The 24,586-nt window shown below is 37.0% G+C and overlaps 1 protein-coding gene across 3 annotated transcripts in view; it reads left to right on the top strand.

The window, feature by feature from the left end:
• LATS1 (large tumor suppressor kinase 1) overlaps positions 1–23,502 on the top strand; it is a 41,934-nt gene extending 18,432 nt beyond the window's left edge. For 2 of the 3 annotated variants that reach the window (XM_029223778.1, XM_029223779.1), the window contains exons 3-8: positions 253–400; positions 5,817–7,330; positions 10,065–10,647; positions 13,084–13,266; positions 13,472–13,578; positions 19,654–23,502. In XM_029223778.1, coding sequence (XP_029079611.1) covers positions 253–400; positions 5,817–7,330; positions 10,065–10,647; positions 13,084–13,266; positions 13,472–13,578; positions 19,654–20,163 — 3,045 coding nt within the window. In that variant the 3' untranslated portion in view covers positions 20,164–23,502. The remainder of the gene's footprint in view (positions 1–252; positions 401–5,816; positions 7,331–10,064; positions 10,648–13,083; positions 13,267–13,471; positions 13,579–19,653) is intronic. The other variant, XM_029223780.1, reaches the window with a different exon arrangement.
• Positions 23,503–24,586: the final 1,084 nt, after the last annotated feature.

Raw genomic sequence — 24,586 nt, 5'->3', positions numbered from 1 at the left:
TTATAGTTTTACTGTGCTGTATAGTATATCCTTGTAGCTTATTTATTTTATACATAGTAGTTTGTACCTCTTAATCCCCTACCCTTATCTTGCCCCTCCCCGCAAAGTAGTTTTACAAACAGGACATTAAATTTTGGCTTGGGGCCTTGTTCTTCAAAATTATGAGTTTCTCCAGTGGAAGTTATAGTGTTGTTTCCTTCTTATTAATTATAAGATTTAAATTTTATTTCTGTTTTTAAAACTTCATACCAGGATATGGTTATACAAGCTCTTCAGAAAACTAATAACAGAAGTATAGAAGCTGCAATTGAATTCATTAGTAAAATGAGTTACCAAGATCCTCGACGGGAACAGATGGCTGCAGCAGCTGCCAGACCTATTAATGCCAACTTAAAGCCAGGTGATTAATCAAATTTTTTTCCTAGTCTCTTATTTTATAATACTTAAAAATATTTAAGTACATAAAGTGTTTTGTCTTAGAAATTGTTAAAAGCATCACGGTAAGTGAAAGCCTCAAGCTAGAAAAATAACATTATAGTGTTACACCAAAATGAATTTGCAGATGGGGCCCTAAAGTTCCATAGGTAATTCTGATAAGCAGCAGTCTAGGTTGAGAACTGCTTGATTGCTTATAATGCAACTGAAATATTTTTCTTTTTAACCATAAATATAATTCAGACTATTCCTTTTTTATGTATATAATCTTATTGTAAAACATGTTCATCATAGAACATTTAGAAAGTAAATAAGCGAAAAAACCGCTATTAATACCCACAAGATTTTGGTATGTTTTGTTTCTCAGTCAAAAACTGGAGTGGGTTTATATGTGTGTATTTTGATTCTTATTGTTTAAGCAAAAAATGGGGTCATACTAAAACCTACTTTATTCACTTAGTATACCATGTATAACTTTCCTTGTTATTAAATGGCCTACAGAATATTTAGCTACAGTAAGGTAGACTTATCACATATGTTATTTAACCAGTCTCATTTTTTGACATTTACCTTGTTTCCTTTTTTTTTTTTTTTTTGCCATTATAGACAGCACTGCAGTAAATTCCCTTGTACCTAAATCTTTGTACATTCCTGATGATTTGGTAAAAGTAAATTTTCAAAGACTTGCAAAAAGTTTTTCTCATAGGCATACCTCATATTATTGTGCTTCACTTTATTGCACTTCGCAGACATTTCAGTTCTTACAAATTGAAGGTTTGTGGCAATCCTGCATCAAGCAAGTCTGTCGGTTCCATTTTTCTTTTTCTTTTTTTTTTTTTTTTTTTTTGCGGTACACAGGCCTCTCACTGTTGTGGCCTCTCCCATTGTGGAGCACAGGCTCCAGATGCGCAGGCTCAGCGGCCATGGCTCACGGGCCCAGCTGCTCCGCGGCATGTGGGATCTTCCCGGACCAGGGCAGGAACCCGTGTCCCCTGTATCAGCAGGCGGACTCTCAACCACTGCGCCACCAGGGAAGCCCTGTCGGTGCCATTTTTCAAACAGCATTTGCTCACTTCATGTCTCTGTGTCATATTTTGATAAATATCAAAATATTTCAAGCCCTCCACCAGTAAAGATTATGACTTGCTGAAGGCTCAGATGATGGTTAGCATTTTTTTAGCAATAAAGTATTTTTTAATAAGATATGTACATTGTTTTTTAGCTATAATGCTATTGCCCACTTATTAGACTGTAGTATATATGTGTGCATATATACATATATTATATGTATAAAGTGTAAACATAACTTTTATATGCACTGAGAAACCAAAAAGTTCACATGACTTACTTTACTGCAATATTCACCTAACTGCACCGAACCTGCAACCATCTCTGTCCGAGGTATGCCTGTATTGCTGACCAGAAGGGTGTTGCCAACTTATTTTGTCCCAGTCAGTTTAACATGAGAATGCCTATACTTGTAAATCCTAGGTATTATCCTTTTTGTATATTTAATGGTTGTGAAAATACTATCATTTTACATTCACATTTCTTTGATCACTGGTGAGCTTAAACATTTGTTTATTATTTTTAAATTGACATTTTAATTCTTTCCTAATCTTGTATTTGTCTTTTTAAATTGATTTATAAGAGGCCTAATTTTTTCATTCTTTCAGCAAATTTTTCTTGATCAACCACTATTTCAGGCCCTTTGCTTGGCATTGGATATAAAGTTCTTGCCCTTTCGTGGAGTTGAGATTCTAGTAAGGGAGCTCAAATACACAAATACATGTAGAATTACAACTATGTAAGTATGAATGAAGAGGGGACAGTTATGTGGTACTATGGACTTATATAATAGAGGGATTTTTGACCTGATCAAGGAGATGAGAGAAAACCTTCCTGTGAAACTGATACTAGAGCTGATATCTGAAGAAAGACAAGGGTTAATGGGGATGGGTTTCATAAGGAGGAGTGTTCCTATGCATGGCTTGTTTGGCAGGTTTTGATGTCACATTCGAAGAAATGAAAGTGGCTAGAACGCTGAAAACAAGAGTATAAGATATGAATGGAGAAGTGCATAGGGCCCTGACTATGCAGGACTGTCTATTGATTTTATCCTAAGAGCAGCAGGAAGTTATGGAAACATTTCAAGCAGGGTAATGACATGATTAACTTTGTGTTTCAGAAAGATAGCTGCAATGGATGAGAACGGATTAGAGAGAGCAAAGGAGGGTGTCTGGATAGACTTGATAAGAAATACAATTCACAGGAAATGAAGGTAATTTGGACTAGGGAGATGGTGGTGGAGAAAATTGAATGAAATAAGAAAGAGATAGGAGGAGTAAAATTGACAAGGACATGGCGATAGATTGCATATGGTGGGTGATAATGGAGTGGGATGACTCTTAGGCTTTTGGTGTATAAAAATGGATGGTGATACCTCACATTATGAAAGGGAATGCTAAGGGAGGACAGGATTTGGTGGAGAAAGATCATAAGTCTGGTTTTAGACATAAGGTTTAGTTAGGTTCATTGAGTTATCCAAGCGAGGATGTCCCATTATTTTGCAGAACTCGTTCAGGATTCTAACTTGGTACTTCAAAATTCTTACCCAGTTTTAGCTGCTTCTTTTTTTTGCCACGCCGCGCGGCTTGTGGGATCCTAGTTCCCTGACCAGGGATTGAACCCGGAACCAGGGTGATGGATGGTTCGTCCATGTGGATGTTGAAGTTATAGAATGTTGTCAGGGCTTAGGGTAGAATGCCAGAGTTATGGGTAAATGAGGGCGAGCAAGTAGGTGTTTATTGGGTGACCAGTAGAGGAATGAATGTGGCCTCCCACAGATAGCATGAGCTTCCAAAGAACTGGCTTTTTAAAAAGAGTTTGCAGAAATAACAATGATCTAGAAGCATAAATGGAGAGCAAAGAAGTGGAGTTCCACCTTTTAGCCCAGTTTATTTTTGAAGAAAACCTTGATTGCAAAGGACTGAAAGGAAAGTAATGTCAGCAGACGATAACCAGCTTTAAGGACGTGGGGGGAAAGCTTGGAGCAGAGGTTAGTGATCGAGGGGCATTTGCTAGTTATAGAACAGAGTGTGTCTAGAGGGCAACAGTGGGAGGGTTTAGGAAGTGGAAGAACACAGAGAACTTTATGGGAGGTGCAGAGCAGTAGGGATGGCAGTGTACTTGAGGGTTGCAGAGATTTCGTCTTACCTGGTAAAAGCTGGGAGAGTGACTTGGTGCATTTGGCCTCAGCTGACTATCCGAGGGAGGTGACACCGAGCCTGTGGTCAGAGGACTTGTCTAGCTTGCCCAGAGTGATGACTTTCCCTGAAGTCATAGACCCAAGATGCTGCCCAGCCTAGATGAAATAGAATGTTAAACTGTACATTCTGAATATTTACCAGGTTTTTTAAATGTGTTATTAAATGTATTTTCTCTCAGGATGATGTTGACCCTTCAGATTTGTGGGTGTTTCTTGTTTTGTTCTGAATGGTGCTAAGTGTTTTATGTATTTAAATCTATCAGTCTATTACTGTATGTTCTCTACCTTTGTCATACTTGGGAAGACCTTCCCAGGAGGTACAAAGAGGTACCCCAATATTATCGAATGCTCACTGGTTTTCTCCTAGTACTTGTATGGTTTCATCTTTAACATTTAAATGTTTAATCCTTCTGGAATGTATTATTTATATGTATCATATCTTATACGAATGTATTTTATATATATTTTTTAAATGTATTATACCTTTCTTAGTGACCAGATTATTTTAAATACTTCTGTTTTTTTTTGGTATCGTATGTTTTCTTGCCTGTTTAATTTATTTGGAAATTCCATTAAATAGAGACTTTGTAAATCTCTACCTTATTTAGTGTTCAGCTAATTATCCCCTACTGCCTTTTTTTGTTTTAAAAGCCATACTGAAATGTATTTAAAATTAGTGTTATATCTATGAAAATTACAAATGGACACATCCTTTGGCTCAATAATGCCATTTCTAATAATTTGTCTACTTAACATATATATGAAATGGTATCTGTACAAAATTCTTCATTGCCTTTTGTGGGGGAGGGGTAAAATAAAAGACTGGAAACAACCTTAACAGCCATCAGTAGGGAAACTGATTAAGTAAATTTGGGTACATCCATATAGTGAAAAACTGTAATAACATTTTTTAAAGGTAAAGAAACACTTTATGTACTACTACAGAATCTTCAGTTTTTTTAATGAAAAGACCCAGGCACAATAGTATATATAGGAGGTATCCTTTTTTTTAATTTAAGTGTAGTTGATCTACAGTGTTAGTTTCTGATGTACAACAAAGTGATACAGTTATGCATATACATATTCTTTTCCATTATGGTTTATTACAGGATATTGAATATAAGTTCCCTGTGCTCTACAGTAGGACCTTGTTTTTTATCCATTCTGTATATAATAGTTTGCATCTGCTCATCCCAACCTCCCAATCCAACCCTTCCCCGCCTCCCCCCACCCACCCACCCTTGGCAACCACAAATCTGTTCTTTATGCCTGAGTCTGTTTCTGTTTTTTAGGTAAGTTCATTTGTGTCATATTTTAGGTTCCACATACAAGTGATATCATATGGTATTTATCTTTCTTTTTCTGACTTACTTCACTTAGTATGATAATCTCTGGTTGCATCCATATAGCTACAAATGGCATTATTTCATTCTTCTTTATGGCTGAGTAATATTCCATTGTGCGTGTGTGTGTGTGTGTGTGTGTGTGTGTGTGTGTGTGTGTGTGTGTGTTATATATATATAAAATATATATATACCACATCTTCTTTATCCATTCATCTATCAGTGGACATTTAGGTTGTTTCCATGTCTTGGCTATTGTAAATAGTGCTGCTATGAACATAGGGGTGCATGTATCTTTTCAAATTATAGTTTTGTCTAGATATATGCCCAGGAGTGGGATTGCTGGATCATATGGCAACTCTATTTTTAGTTTTTTTGATGAACTTCCATACTGTTCTTCACAGTGGCTGTACCAATTTACATTCCCACCAACAGCATAGGAGGGTTCCCTTTCCCTTTTCTAGTACTGTTTACCTGTGTATTCCTAAATACTGATGACATTAGTTACCTTCAGTGACATTGGTTGCCCAAGGGACGGGGTGGGTGTCCTTTTGTACTGCTTGAATTTTGAGCTATGAGAATGTGTTACCCAGTCAAAAATAAATAAAATTTTAAAAGGTAAAATAAAAGCACATACTCAAATTTGATTTTTGTGATTCTTGAAAGAGAATTATCATTTAGTAGTGTTAGAATTCCAAGCTAAATTTTTCAAAAGTAAGAGGTTAAAAAAACATGTTTTTTTTTTGTTTGTTTTTGTTTTATTCCCATAGGGAGTGTGCAACAATCAGTTAACCGCAAACAAAGCTGGAAAGGTTCTAAAGAATCCTTAGTTCCTCAGAGACATGGCCCACCACTAGGAGAAAGTGTGGCCTATCGTTCTGAAAGTCCCAACTCACAGACAGATGTAGGAAGACCTTTGTCAGGATCTGGTATAACAGCATTTACTCAAGCTCACCCTAGCAACGGACAGAGAGTGAACCCCCCCCCACCTCCTCAAGTCAGGAGTGTCACTCCTCCACCACCTCCAAGAGGCCAGACTCCCCCGCCAAGAGGTACAACTCCACCTCCCCCATCATGGGAACCAAACACTCAAACAAAGCGCTATTCTGGGAACATGGAATACGTAATCTCCCGCATCTCTCCTGTTCCACCTGGAGCCTGGCAGGAGGGCTATCCTCCACCACCTCTTAACACGTCCCCAATGAATCCTCCTAATCAGGGACAGAGAGGCATTAATTCTGTTCCTGTTGGCAGGCAACCAATCATCATGCAGAGTGCTAACAAATTTAACTTTCCACCAGGGAGACCTGGAATTCAGAATGGTAGTGGCCAGACTGATTTTATGATACACCAAAATGTTGTCCCTGCTGGCGCTGTGAATCGGCAGCCACCGCCTCCATACCCTCTGACCCCAGCTAATGGACAAAGCCCTTCTGCTTTACAGACAGGAGGATCTGCTGCTCCTTCATCATACACAAATGGGAATATTCCTCAGTCTATGATGGTGCCAAACAGAAATAGTCATAACATGGAACTTTATAACATTAATGTACCTGGACTGCAAACAACTTGGCCTCAGTCATCTTCTGCTCCTGCCCAGTCATCCCCGAGCAGTGGACATGAAATCCCTACATGGCAACCTAACATACCAGTGAGGTCAAATTCTTTTAATAACCCATTAGGAAATAGAACAAGTCATTCTGCTAATTCACAGCCTTCGGCTACAACAGTCACTGCTATTACACCAGCTCCCATTCAACAGCCTGTGAAAAGTATACGTGTATTGAAACCAGAGCTGCAGACTGCTTTAGCACCTACACACCCTTCTTGGATACCACAGCCAATTCAAACTGTTCAACCTGGTCCTTTTTCTGAGGGTACCACTTCAAATATGACCGTTATGCCGCCTGTTGCTGAAGCTCCAAACTATCAAGGTCCACCACCACCTTACCCCAAACATCTGCTACACCAGAACCCATCTGTTCCTCCATATGAGTCAGTCAATAAATCTAGCAAAGAGGAACAGCCGAGCTTGCCCAAGGAAGATGAGAGTGAGAAAAGTTATGAAAATGTTGATAATGGAGATAAAGAAAAGAAACAGATTACCACTTCACCTATCACCGTTAGGAAAAACAAGAAAGATGAAGAGCGAAGGGAATCTCGTATCCAAAGTTATTCTCCTCAGGCATTTAAATTCTTTATGGAGCAACATGTAGAAAATGTACTCAAATCTCATCAGCAGCGTCTACATCGTAAAAAACAATTAGAGAACGAAATGATGCGGGTAAAACCTCTTTTAAAAATTTTTTATTTTTATTGGAGTATAGTTGATTTACAATGTTGTGTTAGTTTCAGGTGTACGGCAAAGTGATTCAGTTATACATATACATATATCCACTCTTTTTTAGATTCTTTTCCCATATAGGCCATTACAGAATATTGAGTAGAGTTCTGTGCTATACAGTAGGTCCTTATTAGTTATCTATTTAATATATAGTAGTGTGTATATGTCAATCCCAATCTCCTAATTTATCCCTCCCCCCTCCTTACCCCCCTGGTAACCATCAGTTTGTTTTCTACATCTGTGACTCTATTTCTGTTTTGTAAATAAGTCCATTTGTACCATTTTTTTTAGATTCCACATATAAGCGATATCATGATATTTGTCTTTCTCTGTCTGACTTCACTTAGTGTAACAATCTCTAGGTCCATCCATGTTGCTGCAAATGGCATTATTTCATTCTTTTTTTACGGCTGAGTATAAAACCTTTTAAAATGTCCATTTTTATACTTGATTATGTATTTGCTTGTTTATTTTAAAATACTGTGGTCCAGTATTTTTCTTTCTTTTTATCCTAAATATATTATCAATTATTTAAAAGTCAGTAAACATTAAGTATTTTTGATTATACCATTTTATTTTAGCATTTCATGATTTACTCAGAATTTTTTATAATAAAGTTGTAATAAATTAAGAAAAGTACAGTTTACAGTGTGTAGTTTAGGTATGCATAATCCCTTTAATGGAAATTGGAGCAAGGGTTTTTTTCTAGAGTTTACACATTATCTTACATTTTAAAATAAACTAGAAATATCTGGGTCCCATCTCTTGATAAACTTATGAAACATTTATTTTTATTTACAGTAGTTTTTGGGCTTGGGGGCTTATTCATCATATTGGTCTTATTAGAAAGTGTCAAGACACATCTCCTTTCAGTTATTTCCCCTTCTAATTTTATTTTTATAATGTACTAGAAAAATACGTTGAAATTATTAAATCAAACTACTGAAAAGGAGATCAGAATAATTAAACACTTTAGATTAATATTTGTTGTTGATTCCATGTAGATCTCTTCACTAGATATTACGGTGGTACTCTCATTATTATTTTTATCCTGTATTTACAGTTTAAAGGTTTGGCTCCTAATCTTACATATAGTGCTCAAAAGCCAAGAGGCTTAAATTTGTGTTAAACTTCCTTATGAAACTTGAGAGAGCCATTCTTTTAAAATGATTTTTCTAAATCTGATTTCACAGTATAGTTACTCCTGCTATAAATTGAATTTTGTGAGGTGAGAAATACCATGATAACCTGTATGACTTATCCATATTTAGCTCTTAGGATTTCTTACTAAAGTCTGTCTGTATGTATTTTCTTAGTTTATTTTTCCTTTTTCCTCTTCACTTTCACTAATAGCTGATTTAAACTTTTATGGTGTTGGAAGCTTTGCTGACTTCTGTAGCCTCCATTACTGTGTAGGCAAGTAAGATTTTTAGAGAAATAGTTCTGTACTAAGTCTGGCATGCCACCCTTAAAAGATTTTGCATGCAAACGCGCATCCTAACAGAAGCATGAGGTTGCTATATTTTAATTAGTCTTGCATTTCTAGAATTATACTCTACTCAAATTGAATTATACTCAAATTCCTTTTCTATTTAAATTCTTTTTTTATTTTATTTTTTATTTTTTTTTGCGGTACGCGGGCCTCCCACTGCTGTGGCCTCTCCCGTTGCAGAGCACAGGGTCCGGACACGCCGGCCCAGCGGCCATAGCTCACGGGCCCAGCCGCCCCGTGGCACGTGGGACCCTCCCAGGCCGGGGCACGAACCCGGATCCCCTGCATTGGCAGGCAGACTGTCAACCACTGCGCCACCAGGGAAGCCCTCTATTTAAATTCTTAAGTTAATTCTTCATTAACTAGTCAAAAATGAGCTATTCATTCCTTCTGAATCCAGGTATTCCATGTCTACTTAGACGTTGGTTTTTGTTTTTATCTGTTTTTTTGGTATCTTCATAAGTCACACTGACTATTCTTTGAAACATTCCAAAATATCTAAAAGATACCTTGTAATCAAAAAAGTTGTCCCTTTTAAATAAGGTAGGACATACCCTTTGCATTTTGCATTAGTGGTGGCTGTGAGTCCTACACTTACTCTAATGCCCTGAGAAAGATAAAAGGAAAGACAGACTGTTAATGAGTGGTTAGATTAGGAAAGACATTCTTTTGTTCTCAATACATCAGTTTTTTAGAATAAATGAACCTGAAGTGGAAGAATTTCTTTTCATGAAGGATAAAATGAAAAGAAGACTATTTGAGGCATAGGCATTCCACAAAGAGATGCATATAATGAAAGCAATCTAATTACGTAGTTTGGGGTGAATATGCATGGAGAGATAGATGAGGGTGCATGTTAACATGTTTGGCTATTGCACACTGGGAACGTGTTTTTTGAGTGCATTAGAGAAGAGTAGAAAGCTGAACATTGATATCATCTTCTCCTTGCTCTCTACAGCAGACTCTGCATATACACTCACCTTGTGTATCCTGTTAACTATTTCTTATGCTGCACTTTTGATAATTAATTTTCTCTGAAGTATATTCTAGATTTCTAACATGCTTTATTAAAAATTATTATGCATTTAACCTTTAAATATATGCCTGAATTTTTTCCAAGCGATTTCTTAATATTCAGTATAGAAGATAATTCCTCATTTAATATTTAGTTTATTTGCCTAGGTTGGATTATCTCAAGATGCCCAAGATCAAATGAGAAAGATGCTTTGCCAAAAAGAGTCTAATTACATCCGTCTTAAGAGGGCTAAAATGGACAAGTCTATGTTTGTGAAGATAAAGACATTAGGAATAGGAGCATTTGGTGAAGTCTGTCTAGCAAGAAAAGTAGATACTAAGGCTTTATATGCAACAAAAACTCTTCGAAAGAAAGATGTTCTGCTTCGAAATCAAGTTGCTCACGTTAAAGCTGAGAGAGATATCCTGGCCGAAGCTGACAACGAATGGGTAGTTCGTCTTTATTATTCATTCCAAGACAAGGACAATTTATACTTTGTAATGGACTATATTCCTGGGGGTGATATGATGAGCCTATTAATTAGAATGGGCATCTTTCCAGAAAATCTCGCACGATTCTACATAGCAGAACTTACCTGTGCGGTTGAAAGTGTTCATAAAATGGGTTTTATTCATAGAGATATTAAACCTGATAACATTTTGATTGATCGTGATGGTCATATTAAATTGACTGACTTCGGCCTCTGCACTGGCTTCAGATGGACGCATGATTCTAAGTACTATCAGAGTGGTGAGTAAAATCATAAAATTTGTTTGGACATATGCATATGATTTATAATGCAATAAAATATAAGATGGTATTATCCCTGGATGGGAGCCAGAAGTCCTGGGTCCGGTCTTGACTCCACTGGATAAATGTGGGTGAATCCTTTAGACACTTAGATTTATAAAATGAAAGAGTGTGCTAGAATTAATTATTTCTAAATATCATTAACATTTTTGAGTTAATCTCTTTACATTTTATTAATTTGAAATATGTCAGACAAATAACAATTTGAAAATAATTTTTAAATGAAGCCCCATACCCACCATTCAGCTTAAGAACTAGATTATTTGAAGACCCTAAACAATCACCTCCTTTTCTTTCTTCCATAGGAGTATTTCAGAACGCTATAATCAGTTCTTTACTTTTCTCTACACTCTTACCACATATGTATATATCCCTAAATAATTTATTATTTCATTTTGCCTTCTCTTGAACCTTTATTTAAATGTAATCATTCTATATGTAGTCTTCGGTGTTGACTTCCTTTATTTGTTTGAGGTTCATCTGTGTTCCTGCATATAACATTTATTTTCACGACTGTTTAGGCTTCTGTTGTATGACTGTTATACAGCTTGTTTAACCTTAAACACTTTATGTACATGATTCTGTTTAATCTTCACAACGTCATTGTGAGGCAGAGTGAAGAAACCGAGGCTAAGTTAGAATAAGAAACTTGCCCGTGGTCAGACAAAAGATAAGTGTAAGGGCTAGGCTTTGAACTGAGGCTTGTCTGCCTACAGGGCCCATGTTATTTCTTCTATACCACACTGCCTCACCAAGATCCCTCCAAGGGATCTTGGAGGGATCCCTCCAAGGGACCTTGGAAGTGTAAGTCAACCTAACATTTGTTGGATACTCACTATGACTAGGTGCTTTACATATTTTCTGATTTAATGCTTACAGCAATCCTCTGAGGTAAGTATAACTGGCCTCCAGTGCTTCTTGTGAACACAAGTAGATTGACATTAAATGGATAGAACTGAGATACTACTAGGAGTAGATCCTGAACCTACTTTAATATTCAGCTTAACATAATTTAATGTCTCCCCAGATTCACCTGAATTACTTGGGGTTCATCTTACAAATATGATTCTTAGGCTCTATTCCAGTCTTCTGATTGAAAATCTCCACTGAGGGTAGAAATTGTATTTTAATCAAACGTCCTAGATGATTATTACAGTTAGGTTAATTTCAAATATTTTTTTTCCTAGATGGTTTCATCCAGTCATGGCTTTAATTACTAGCTGTACATCAATGACTTCCAAATCTCTCTTCAGAAACAGCCTCTCCCTTTCACAAGGATTCCTAATAGATCTTTCAAACTTAACATTGCCAATCAACAACTCTTACTTTCTCCCCCTCCATATTTGTTCCCCCTCCCTTTTAGTAAATTTTACTACCACCACCCATCCTTGATTCTTTCTCCATACACTCCACATCTGATCCCTCAGTGAGTCCTGCTTATTCCACCTCAAAATATATCTAAATATATCTTCAATCTGTTCACTTTTCTCCATGTGCACTGTTACCATCACAGTCCAAACTTCACTGTAATAGCCTCTTACCTGATCTCTTTTTCACCCTTGTTCTCCCTATAATCTATTCTCTATACAGCAGTTAAAGTTTTCTTTTTTAAACATTTATCAGACCTTTTCATTCTCTTGCTTCACACTCTCCAGTATCTTCCTGCTGCACTTCGAGGTAAAAGCAGACCATTTCTTTCGCTCGCACACCCTTGTGCACTGGCTCCTGCTCTATTTCCTACCGTTCTCCCCTTACGAACCACACTGCTCTTCTCTCTGGTGCTGTTGGGATTGTGTGGGTGCCTTGCTCTGGTTTTCAGATGGTTGAGTTCCTCTTATTTTTTTTACAAATGTCACCTCAGTTGGTCTTCCCAAGGCACCCTAGAACATTTGCCATATCACCACCCCATGTTGATTCTCTGTATGGAATGCATCACTATGTTTCTTATATATGTATTTGTTTGTTGTATTTCTCCCCTACAGAGAAGCTGCCTGAGAGGAGAATAGTGTCTTTATTATTATCGTTGTCATTTGCTGAATGAATGAAACACAAATCTAATTTGTTTGAAACTTTGTCCAGAGTAGTATTGCAGAGCAGTCTGAGTACCAAATTCTCAATCCTACCTACTCAAATGATTTTTACCGTCATCACTTAATATTGAGTAAATTACTGCATCTTAGGCTTATTTTTCTTAGTGTAAAACTTATCCTATTGATATTTCAAGAGTGCAGGCTCTAATTATTAATAAACACCATCAGTTGACAATCCCCTTGATTGTCAACAAGGGGAAGCGTTGTTAACTCTGAACTATGACGTCAAAAGGTTAAACAGACTAGGTTTACTCTTGTTGCTTTTATTTATTTTTTTACTATACAGGTGACCATCCACGGCAAGATAGTATGGATTTCAGTAATGAATGGGGTGACCCCTCTAACTGTCGATGTGGAGATAGACTGAAGCCACTAGAGCGGAGAGCTGCACGCCAGCACCAGCGATGTCTTGCACATTCTTTGGTTGGGACTCCCAATTATATTGCGCCTGAAGTGTTGTTACGAACAGGTAAAATGTTTGTTTCATAAATAATCTCAGTATGCCTTTAGACCAGCTGAAACTTACATTAGAATATGGCTCGTTTCAGGCTTATAATAAAAGCATTAATTTTACAGTATAAATTGTTGATTTAATATTAATTTTGATTGTATTAATTCTGAGCACTTTTTAAAAAGTGCTTATGAATAACCATAACTTTGGTATCTTATTTTAGGCTATACACAGTTATGTGACTGGTGGAGTGTTGGTGTCATTCTTTTTGAAATGTTGGTGGGACAACCTCCTTTCTTGGCACAAACACCATTTGAAACACAAGTGAAGGTAAGGTGTAGAATCTATACCAAAAGAATTGTTATGAAGTCCCAATACCATACACCTTTATCAGTCCTTTACTTTGAGCATCTTAATGTAGAATTAAAGAAAGAACTTGTAAGGATACAGGAACCCACTAAAATTCCATGAGTGAACGCTTATCTCCATCATATCACTCTTCCTCATTCATACACTACATTCATATTTCATTCTCATAGAAGTTTTTAGTACCTTTTGAAGATGTATTCCAGTTTACTCTTACTACTGGCTGCTGGCTTTGTTTCCTTTCATGCACATTCTAGCCTCAAACTACTAACAAATGTCTGTATCTCCCTGGCACTTAAATGAAAAGTTGCTCACAATTTTGACCATAAATTGTCCCATTAAAAACCCCTTTAGTGGCCTTGTCTGTGGGTTAAAGTCCAAATTTGTCCTCAGTTCCTTTGTTCGTACCATTCCCTCTGTCTGGAATGTCCTTCTTTCTCTCCCATGTTTCACAGCCTTCCCCCTTTCTGGTTCACTCCTGGTCATTTTAATCATTCTCTGAGAATGTCTTAAGATATCATATTTTCTATGATGCTCTCCTCAGGTTACAACTCCTGACATTGCATTTAATACATTATATTTAAAACTTCTTTTAGAATTTCTTTTATTACAGGTCTACTGGTAATGCATTCTTTCAGGTTTGTGTCAGGTTTGTTTGAAAGTGTCTTTATTTCCCCTTCATTTTAATATATATGTAAGTATATGCATATGTATAAATACATGTATATTTGTGTGGGTGCTGTGCGTGTAAAAAATTGAATGCTTTCTCCCTAATTTCAAGAACAAGGCAAGGATGTCTATTCTAATGAGTCTTACTCAACAAAGTTCTGGAAGTCTTAGCCAGTGTAATACAGCAACAAAAAAAATAAAAGGCATAAAGATTAGAAAAAAATAAAAACTTGCTTTATTCACAGATGACATAATTTTCTATACTGAAAATCCCAGGGAATCTGTGCAAAACTCCAAAAAACTAATAAGTGAGTTTAGCCAGGTTGTAGGATATAAGGGTACTACGTAAAAATCAATTGTATTTCTATAGTCAAGCAATGAACAAATGGAAAATGAAATTTTAAAACAATACCATTTACAGTAGCTTCCCCAAAATGAAATACTTAGGTATAATATTGGGTCATATTATACCTATAATTCTATTAGGTATAAATCTAATAGAACATGAACAAGATCTGAATGCTAAAAGTTACAGAGTCTGATGGAAAAAAACAAGATCTTAATAAATGGAGAATCATACCGTGTTGATGGATTGGAAGACTCAACATAGTAAAGCTATCAGTTCCCCCAAAACTAATCTACAGATTTCACTCAAATCCAATAAAAATTCCCAGCAGGAATTTTTGTAGGTATAGGTGAGCCAATTCTAAAATTCATATGGGTAGACAAAGAAACTGATAACAAAACAGGGTTTTTTTTTTTTAATTTATTTTTTATTTATTTATTTTTGGCCGTGTTGGGTCTTTGTTGCGGTGCGTGGGCTTCTTATTGTGGTGGCTTCTCTTGTTGCGGAGCACAGGCTCTAGGCGCGCGGGCTTCAATAGTTGCGGCTCGTGGGTTCTAGAGCGCAGGCTCAGTAGTTGTGGCGCACAGGGCTTAGTTGCTCCGCGGCATTTGGGATCTTCCCGTGTCCCCTGCGTTGGCAGGCGGATTCTTAACTACTGTGCCACCAGGGAAGTCCCACAAAAACAGTTTTTTAAAAGAAGGACAAAGTTTGAGGAATCAACTACTTGATTTTAAGTCTTACTATGAAGTTACAGTAGTCCAGACAGTATGATATTGGCAAGAGGATACACACACAGATAATGGAACAGGATAGTGAATAGGGAAATAGGACCACACAAATATGGCCATTTGTTCTTTGACAAAGGTACCAATGGAGAAAGGATGGTATTTCAACAAATGGTGATGGAAAGATTGGTCAGCCATATACAAAAAATACTGACTCAACATAAACCTCACACCTTACACAAAGATTACCTCAAAATGAGTCATAGATCTAGATAAAATATAAAGGCTATACTTTTTTTTTTTTTTTTTGTGGTACGCGGGCCTCTCACTGTTGTGGCCTCTCCCGTTGCGGAGCACAGGCTCCGGATGCGCAGGCTCAGTGGCCATGGCTCACGGGCCCAGCCACTCCGCGGCATGTGGGATCTTCCCGGACCGGGGCACGAACCCACGTCCCCTGCATTGGCAGGCGGACTCTCAACCACTGCGCCACCAGGGAAGCCCCATAAAGGCTATACTTTTAAAAGAAAATGTAGGAGAAAATCCCTATGGCCTGGGCTTAGGTGAAGAGTTCTTAGAAATGACATCAGAATCATGGTTCGTTAAAGAAAAGGTTGAGAATTTGGACTTCATCAAAAATTAAAAACTTTCAGTCTGCCAAAGACATAGTCAAACAATGAAAAGACAAGCTACAGTTTGGGAGAAAATACTTGCAGGTCACATACCCAACAGCAGGCTTATCTCTAGACTATTTAAGAACTCTCAGAAGTTAAAGAAAAACAGCCTAATCCAGTGACTTGATAGAGGTTTCCTTAAATGCCTGTATCAGAAAAGAAAAGCATGTCTCTCTCTTTAAGTATTCCTGAGAGGGTCAAAAGAAAGGCAGGCCTCTGGACTGGTCTCTCAGGGAATCACCAAGACCAACCAAAATGCACAGCCTCAAATTTTTGGAAGGCAGCGTCCTTACTGCCTACCTTGGCACCATACCAGGAAAATGGGCTGCCCTCTCCATAACCATGGTGGGGCTGAGCAATGGTGAATGGTAGTTGGTTCATGCACACTGCTATCTTACCAAGTTTTAGCAGTTTTTCCCTTCATGAAGCACCCCCCTCGTTGCTCTTAGGGTCAAGTCAGATTCCACAGTACCAAAATGGTTGATTATGGTAAGAGTTGCATTTTTTTTTCTCAGTTTAATGATTGTTTTTGTGGAGGGACTGACCACTGAGGCTTCCTATTTGCCATTTTCCATGAGATCTCACTCTACTGTGTTTTTGACTATTATCTCTTTATATAGTTCTGTTAGAGGTTGCTCTAGTGATTACAAGATACATACTAAATTTTCATTGTCTACTTAGAATCAGTATCTTACCACTAAAAGTTCAGTGTAGAACCTTACTACCATATAGGTCCCTTCATTCTCTACCCTTTGTGTCTTAGGTTTTTTTTGTTTGATTTTTATTTATTTATTTTTGGCTGCACTGGGACCCCGCTGTCGCGCGCGGGCTTTCTCCAGTTGCAGAGAGCAGGGGCCACTCTTTGTTGCGGTGTGTGGGCTTCTCACTGCAGTGGCCTCTCCTGTTGCGGAGCATGGGCTCCAGGCACGCGGGCTTCAGTAGTCGTGGCTCACGGGCTCCAGAGCACAGGCCCAGTAGCCGTGGCGCATGGGCCTAGCTGCTCCACGGCATGTGGGATCCTCCCGGACCAGGGCTCGAACCTGAGTCCCCTGCATTGACAGGTGCACTCCCAACCACTGCGCCACCAGGGAAGCCCCGTGTCTTAGTTTTTTATACATCACGTCTACATACGTTTAAAACCTCATCCAGGAGTTCCCTGGTGGTCCAGTGGTTAAGACTTCACCTTCCAAAGCATGGGCAGCTAAGATCCCACATGCCTCCTGGCCCAAAAAAAAAAAACCAGAACATGAAACAGAAGCAATATTGTAACAAATTCAATAAAGACTTTAAAAATGGTCCGCATCAAAAAAAATAAAAAGCCTCATCCAACAATGTTACAGTTTTTGTTTTCAACCATCCGCTTATTTTAAAGAACTCAAGATGGGAATAGAGTCATTTACGCAGCTAGTTAGCATTTTCCTTGCTTTCCCACATTCCTGATGTTTTACGATTCTTTCTCTATCAATCCCTTCTGTCTGAAGAACTTCCTTTAGCAAATATTTTGGAGCAGGTTTGCTTACAGCAGATCATTTTAGTTTTCCTTCACCTAGGAATGTCTTTATTTCACCTTCCTTAGGATATTATCACTTGGTAATAGAAGTCTGGGTTTCAGGTCTTGCAGCACTTTAAAACGTGTCCACTTCTGTCCCCCATAGTTTTCTGATGAGAAATCTGCAGTAATTCAAATCATTGTTCCCTCAAGTAATGCATCATTTTTCACTGGCTACTTATAAGAAATTTTCTTTAGCTTTCAGTGTTGTAATTAAGATTTGTCTGGGCATGGATTTCTTAGGGCTTGTCCTGTTTGGTGTCTCTTGACACCAAACAGCATCTTTAATTTACAGGTTTGTCTTTTATCAGATTTGGAGAATTTTCAGCCATCATTTCTTCAAATATTTTTTCTGTACCACATATTTTTTCCTTTTGGAACTCTGACACCAACATTAGACCTTTTGGTATAGTCCCGCAGGTTACTGAGGTTCTCATATTTTCAAACTCTTTTTTCTCTCTGTTGTTCAGATTGTATCATTTCTATCGAGTTTTCTTTAAGTTCACTGATTCTTTCCTCTGACATCTCCATTCTGCTGTTGAGCCCATCCATTGAGTTTTTGTTTTTTGTTTTTTTTAAGTTTTTAAAGTCATGTTTATTCACGTTGAATTTACATTCAGTAAAACTCACTCTGAAATTTGACAAATGCAATCACCACCATAATCAAAGTGTAGAACAGTTCTTCAACACCCGCCCCCCACCCCGCCCCCGAAACCCTATGCACAAACTCCTCCCTGATCCTTAGGAATCCACTAATCCATTTTCTGTCAAAGGGGTCAAATTTAATCATCAAAATAATCTATTATAGAAAAAAATGTAAGCACAAAAAACCAAGTTTTTAAAAGGATACTTTGAAACATACAATGTTTAGAATAGTCAAAAGAATGGGATTTAGAACTAACCTTTGTAAGTTAAAACAGCTGACAGAGTTGTCTTAGGATAGCTGTATTGCTAGGATAGCTAGTCTACTTACTATGTTGGGCTTCAGGCTGGGGCTGGTTGGCAGAAAAATGATTTTAAATAGTTTAAATGGAATTGAATTCTACAGAAATTCTCTATGGGGCAGATACATGTTCTTGCACATATTTGGCACCTTTTCAGAAGTTCTCCCCTGCTACCACCATGAAAGGGACAGTAAGCAAAAACCTCTACTCTGTATATATCAATCATAACATGTTCAAATACATGTTATCTCCTCAAAAAGCTTTCAAGCACCAGCCCTGTTTATCAGCATCTTGAACTGGACTGAGCCGAGTCACGCGCCAAGGCCTAAAGGGTCCATTGAGTTTTTACTTTGGTTATTGAAGAGGGGGTTTCATTTTCTTCCCTACACAGCGCTGATAAGCTCATATATGAATAAGGAAGAATGAAGTTCATTTATTCATTTATTTAATAAATATTTATGGAGACCTACCCCTTCTCTCCCTCCCTTCCTTTCTCCCTCCCTCATTCCAGTTTATTCAAAACAATAAGTGTTTATTGAATATCTATTAATTATGTGCCAGGCAATTTGCCAAACACTGGGAAATGCAAAGACAAAACATGGTCTATAGCCTTATGAAATTTTATACTGTAGTAGGACACAGACATAAATAGATACCACAAATTATTAGAGATATTATGCTACAAGGAAATATATAGAACTGGGGAGGCACAGTAGAAAGTCATTTCTACCGTAGGTTGAAGGTCTTAACAGGGGAACTAAAACTTACAGTGAGTCATGTAATATGAGTATAAGTTGCCTAGAGAGGAGGGAATGGAAAGAAAAGTTATTTCCCACCGATTCGTTATTAAAGGTGAGGAAAGTGAGGGAATTCCCTGGCGGTCCAGTGGTTAGGACTCACACTTCCACTGCCAAGGGCCTGGGTTCGATCCCTGATGGGGGAATCTAAGATCCCACGAACTGTGCGGCATGGCCAAAAAAATGAAGTAAAATAAAAAGGTAAGGAAGGTGAAATACAATGCAATTTATTTTAAGAAAATACTGATAGTCCAGTAAGATTTTTTCATTTGAAACTTGGAGGAAATTTTTGTTTTTCTTATTTCTTTCCTTCTAATTTTTAAAAATCTTCCTTAAAGGTTATCAACTGGCAAACATCTCTTCATATCCCACCGCAAGCTAAACTGAGTCCTGAAGCCTCTGATCTTATTATTAAACTCTGCAGAGGACCAGAAGATCGCTTAGGCAAGAATGGTGCTGATGAAATAAAAGCTCATCCGTTTTTTAAAACAATTGATTTTTCCAGTGACCTGAGACAGCAATCTGCTTCATACATTCCTAAAATCACACACCCAACAGATACATCAAATTTTGATCCTGTTGATCCTGATAAGTTACGGAGTGATGATAATGAAGAAGAAAATGTAAATGACACTCTGAACGGATGGTATAAAAATGGAAAGCACCCTGAACATGCTTTCTATGAATTTACCTTTCGGAGGTTTTTTGATGACAATGGCTACCCATATAATTATCCAAAGCCTATTGAATATGAATATATTAATTCACAAGGCCCAGAGCAACAGTCAGATGAAGATGATCAGCACACAGGCTCAGAGATCAAAAATCGTGACCTAGTGTATGTTTAACACACTAGGAAATAATGGTAATGAGGCTTTGCAAAAAGGCCTGAAACGCAGGGGTTTTTGAAGCTCTGAGAGTAAAATTATGCAAATGTAACAGAGCTATGTATGTGTGCTCTGTGTACAATTTTTTATGTTCCTAAATTATGGGAAATCCTTTTGAAATGTTAATTTATTCCAGCCTTTTTAATCAGTAATTTAGAAAAAAATTGTTATAAAGTAAATTATGAGCTGAATATTATAGTCAGTTCTTGGTACTTAAAGTACTTAAAATAAAAAATAGTGCTTTGTTTAAAAGGAGAAGCCTGATATCTATTTGTACATATGCTAAATAATTTTTTAAAAAACAAGAATTTTTGAAAATTTTTTGAAAGACAGTTTTAGTTTTATCTTGCTTTAACCAAATATGAAATATACCCCACATTTACAGAGGTGTTTTTTTCTTCTTCCCCCATAATTTGTTTTTGGAAAAAAATAAGCTATAGAAATGAAGCCATCATGGTGGTGAGTGTTCCTAGGCTAATGATAATCTGTATAATTCACATTTTGTAACTAAGAAATACAAGGTTGAAACAGTATGCTCATCCAAATGAAAACTAGTGCAGTTTATCTTTTTATCCCATCTGTGGAATATTTAATTTTCTAACATATCTCAGAAAATTACTGGCTTTGAAAGAAGCAAAGCACTACCATTTTTCTTTTCATATTGGTATTTTTAATGCTGCTTTCAGTTTTTAAAGGGAACAAAGCTGCCATAAATTAAAATTTTCAATACTAAAAGCTAATATTTTTACTTTGAAATTTAAAAAAAGTTCCACATCCTAAGCAGAGAGATCATTTTCAGCTTCATATGAAACTTTAAAAATTATTTGTGGGTACTTACTAGAAAAGTACTTTTTCTATATAGTGACAGTTTTGATTATGTCATCAGTAATGTTATAGTTTTCCTCTTTCAGAACAGAGATGCATACACAGATTGTTACTGGCAAAAGAAAATGTGGCTATTTGGCAATATTTTACCTGTAGGCAGAGATTAATTGGTGAAAAAAAAATTATTTAACTCCTAATTAAGGTGGCCATTAGTAATTAGGAAAAAATACATAGTGGTCTTAGGAAAATTCAAAACCTCCTAACTTATTAAGGTTAAACAGTATGTTTTTCAGCATTACTGTTATATATAATACTTAGGTATAAGGACAACTTGTGGTTTCATACCAAAATACATTTAGCTTAGCTTTTAGGAAGGGGGAAAGGGCTCTATTCTCACATTAGTAAAATTTGTATTTTATTTCCTGAAGCTCCACTGATAGGGAATTGTTTCATCAAAACAATATTTGTGGAGAAGAAGCATAATTTTAGTGATTTTTCAAACTTACAGCTTTCTTCAAATAAAAGCTAACGGAATCATGTATGCAAGTAAAATTAAAGGCAAAGCTGTTCTGGTTGAATTGGGGAGAGCAAAAAAGATTTATTAGCTCACACTTCCCTCCTTTCTATAGGTGGCCTTTCTATAGTTGGTCTTCTCAGCTTGTAAACCAGTGCATTAGCCACTATGTAATGGTAGGTCTTTGGGAGTCATTGGCCCTTCCGAGAATCTGATGAAAGCTGTGGCTTCTCTTCCCAGAAAAATGCACATCAACACATACACACAAAATGTTGCATGCAGTTTAGGGATTTTGGATGTGTTGAAACCTGTCACAAACTCTTGGTTAGGGACCTCTGTCCTGCAAGAACACTGATATATTAAACTAGGAACTTTGCTGTAAGTTTACTAATTAGTACTCAGATTAGCACATCTTGTATAAACACTGATAATTTATGGTGTGAAAGGTCTGTACCATGTGATAAGATATCCTTAGGACTGCCTCTCTTGCTGGTACAGCACCAAGACATTTAAAACACACCCTTTTGAGGGCACTGAAATACATGTTTGGCTTGTTACAAGCTTAATAAATATTTCTGAAGGACTTCTACTCAGAGGATTGTAGGAAAATGCACTATATAAGATGGCAGTCTTCACTTCATGGAACATTTGATTAGTCCTGTAAAATTCTATGCAAAACAAATTAGTTCAAGAACTGTCTAGCTCAGTACTCAAATTTTTAAGTTATCCCCCTTGTTCTTCGGGCTTTCTCAGTCAGATTTATTGAAATTTCCATTTAGTTGTTTTATTTCTGGACTATGGTGCAATACAGAACAAAACCAACTTTGTTACATTTACATTGTAGGAAAACTAAGGTGCTGTCTTCTCCCCCTCCCTCCCCCCAAAATCTGTGTTGCCCTTATTCCTCAAATGTAACAGACACTACAAATTTTGTATTCTTTTAAATTTCCTCTGACAGTATAAGCTTTTTGTGTTTATCTGAAGCAGTGTACAAGCCTTTCGTATCTGCATTTTTAGCAGTTTGGATATACTTATTAGCTGTCTTATTCCCAACTATATCCAGATCTTCCAGTATAGAATCTGGTGCTTCCTGACCAAAAAGATGAGAACGATGTCAAAAATCTATATGCTCTCAATTGAAATGGAGTGAAAACATTGATGTTTTCTTTTTAAAATAATTTTCCCACTCATTAAAAAAAAACTTGCTGTCTTTCTTATACTCACCCCTTTTATGCATATCAGTGGTATTTATGAAATGTGTTCTATAATTATGTAATTGTAGATACAGTTATGTATTGTCCAGTGACGTCCTAAGGCAGGCCCTGTTGCTGTATCTTTTCTACCTTATTTGTAATAGAAACTATAGAATGTATGACTAAGAAGTCACTTTGAGATTGACTTTTTTAAAAAGTTATTACCTTCTGCTGTTGCAAAGTGCAAAACTGTGAGTGGAAATGTTTTCTTCTGACTTAATAATATGTTGAAATTAGAGAATACAGTGGGAGGATTTTTAGATATTGCTGCTGCTGTTACCTAAGGTACTTTAGAAATTTTTCTTTAATAAACAAAAATAAACAAAAATCCCTTTGGTATTTAAAGTGAAACATTTAGCCTGTTTGTTTTAATCTAAAACAAAAAGTAATTTGGATCAACATAATGGTGTATTTGTAAAGCGCCTTAATAGATCCCTTTGTGAAGGCACTATACCACAGTTTACTTTTATATTGTATTATGTATATAAGTATTTTGTATTAAAATTGAATCAATACAACACTACAGTTTTATAAAATAATGCTTTGTTAGGAAAAGGAGTTACAGCATTGCAATATAACTAAATTGTTTTGCATACTTCTGAATGTAGTAGATACGAATAATCAGCCTGTGTTCTTAATGAATCTATTTGTATTTCCCCAATCATTTTCTCTAGTGTAACATTTGCTGGGATCATAATAAAAAAAAAAAGCAAAATTCAAATCTTTAAATTATGTGTGGAAGGCTGACTTTTAGGCTGCTTAGTTAAGTAAGTTGATTTTTTAATTCAAAAATTTAATCTTTTTATTCTCAGAGAAAATTTATGATTAAAAATTTAAGGACTTCCCTGGTGGCACACTGGTTAAGAGTCTGCTTGCCAATGCATGGGACACAGGTTCCATCCCTGGTCCAGGAAGATCCCACATGCTGCAGAGCAACTAAGCCCATGCACCAAAACTACTGAAGCCCACACGCCCTAGAGCCTGCGCGCCTCAACTGCTGAAGCCCGCGCATGCTAGGGCCTGCGTGCCGCAACTACTGAAGCCCGCGTGCCTAGAGCCCGTGCTCTGCAACAAGAGAAGCCACCGCAATGAGAGGCCTGTGCACCACAACGAAGAGTAGCCCCCGCTCACCACAACTAGAAGAAAGCCCGCGCACAGCAACGAAGACCCAACGCAGACAAAGATAAAAAATAAAAAAAGTACTAAAGCTCTTTAAAAAAAAAAATTTGGTGCTTTGAAATTAAAACATATATAGCTAATGATAATCCCTACTTAAATTAAGGCAAACTAAAAGTGTAGCCCAGTAAAGTTTTCGTTTTGCCCAGTATAAGTACAATAAATATTTCATGTTAAAGGCTCCCTTTAGATCACAGATTTAAACCTTTTTTAATTATTGAACTCTGCATTTAGTATCATTTGAGCCCAGTTAGTAATTTTTAAAATGTGAAGTTATTAGCTAATCTCTTTTCCTTTATTTATAATCTTTTTACTTTATCACATGAACTGCCTACCAAATAAAGTATATATGTTGATGTTACATCTTAAATCAACTTTACAAAGATGAACAAATATTTAGGGTTTTTTCTCCCCCTTTTTCAAGCATTACCATCATTTTTTTTTTTTAATTTATTTATTTTTGGCTGCGTTGGGTCTTCATTGCTGCACCTGGGCTTTCTCTAGTTGCAGGGAGCGGGGGCTACTCTTCATTGCAGTGCACATGCTTCTTATTGTAGTGGCTTCTCTTGTTGTGGAGCACAGGCTCCAGGTGCAAGGACTTCAGTAGTTGTGGCGC

Source organism: Monodon monoceros, unplaced genomic scaffold (genome assembly GCF_005190385.1).
Source record: "Monodon monoceros isolate NGI ecotype Baffin Bay Population unplaced genomic scaffold, NGI_Narwhal_1 Super_Scaffold_15, whole genome shotgun sequence".
Classification (NCBI taxonomy): Eukaryota; Metazoa; Chordata; class Mammalia; order Artiodactyla; family Monodontidae; genus Monodon; species Monodon monoceros.
The sequence above is the reverse complement of the archived record's forward strand: the minus strand, read 5'-3'. Positions and strand labels throughout refer to the sequence as shown.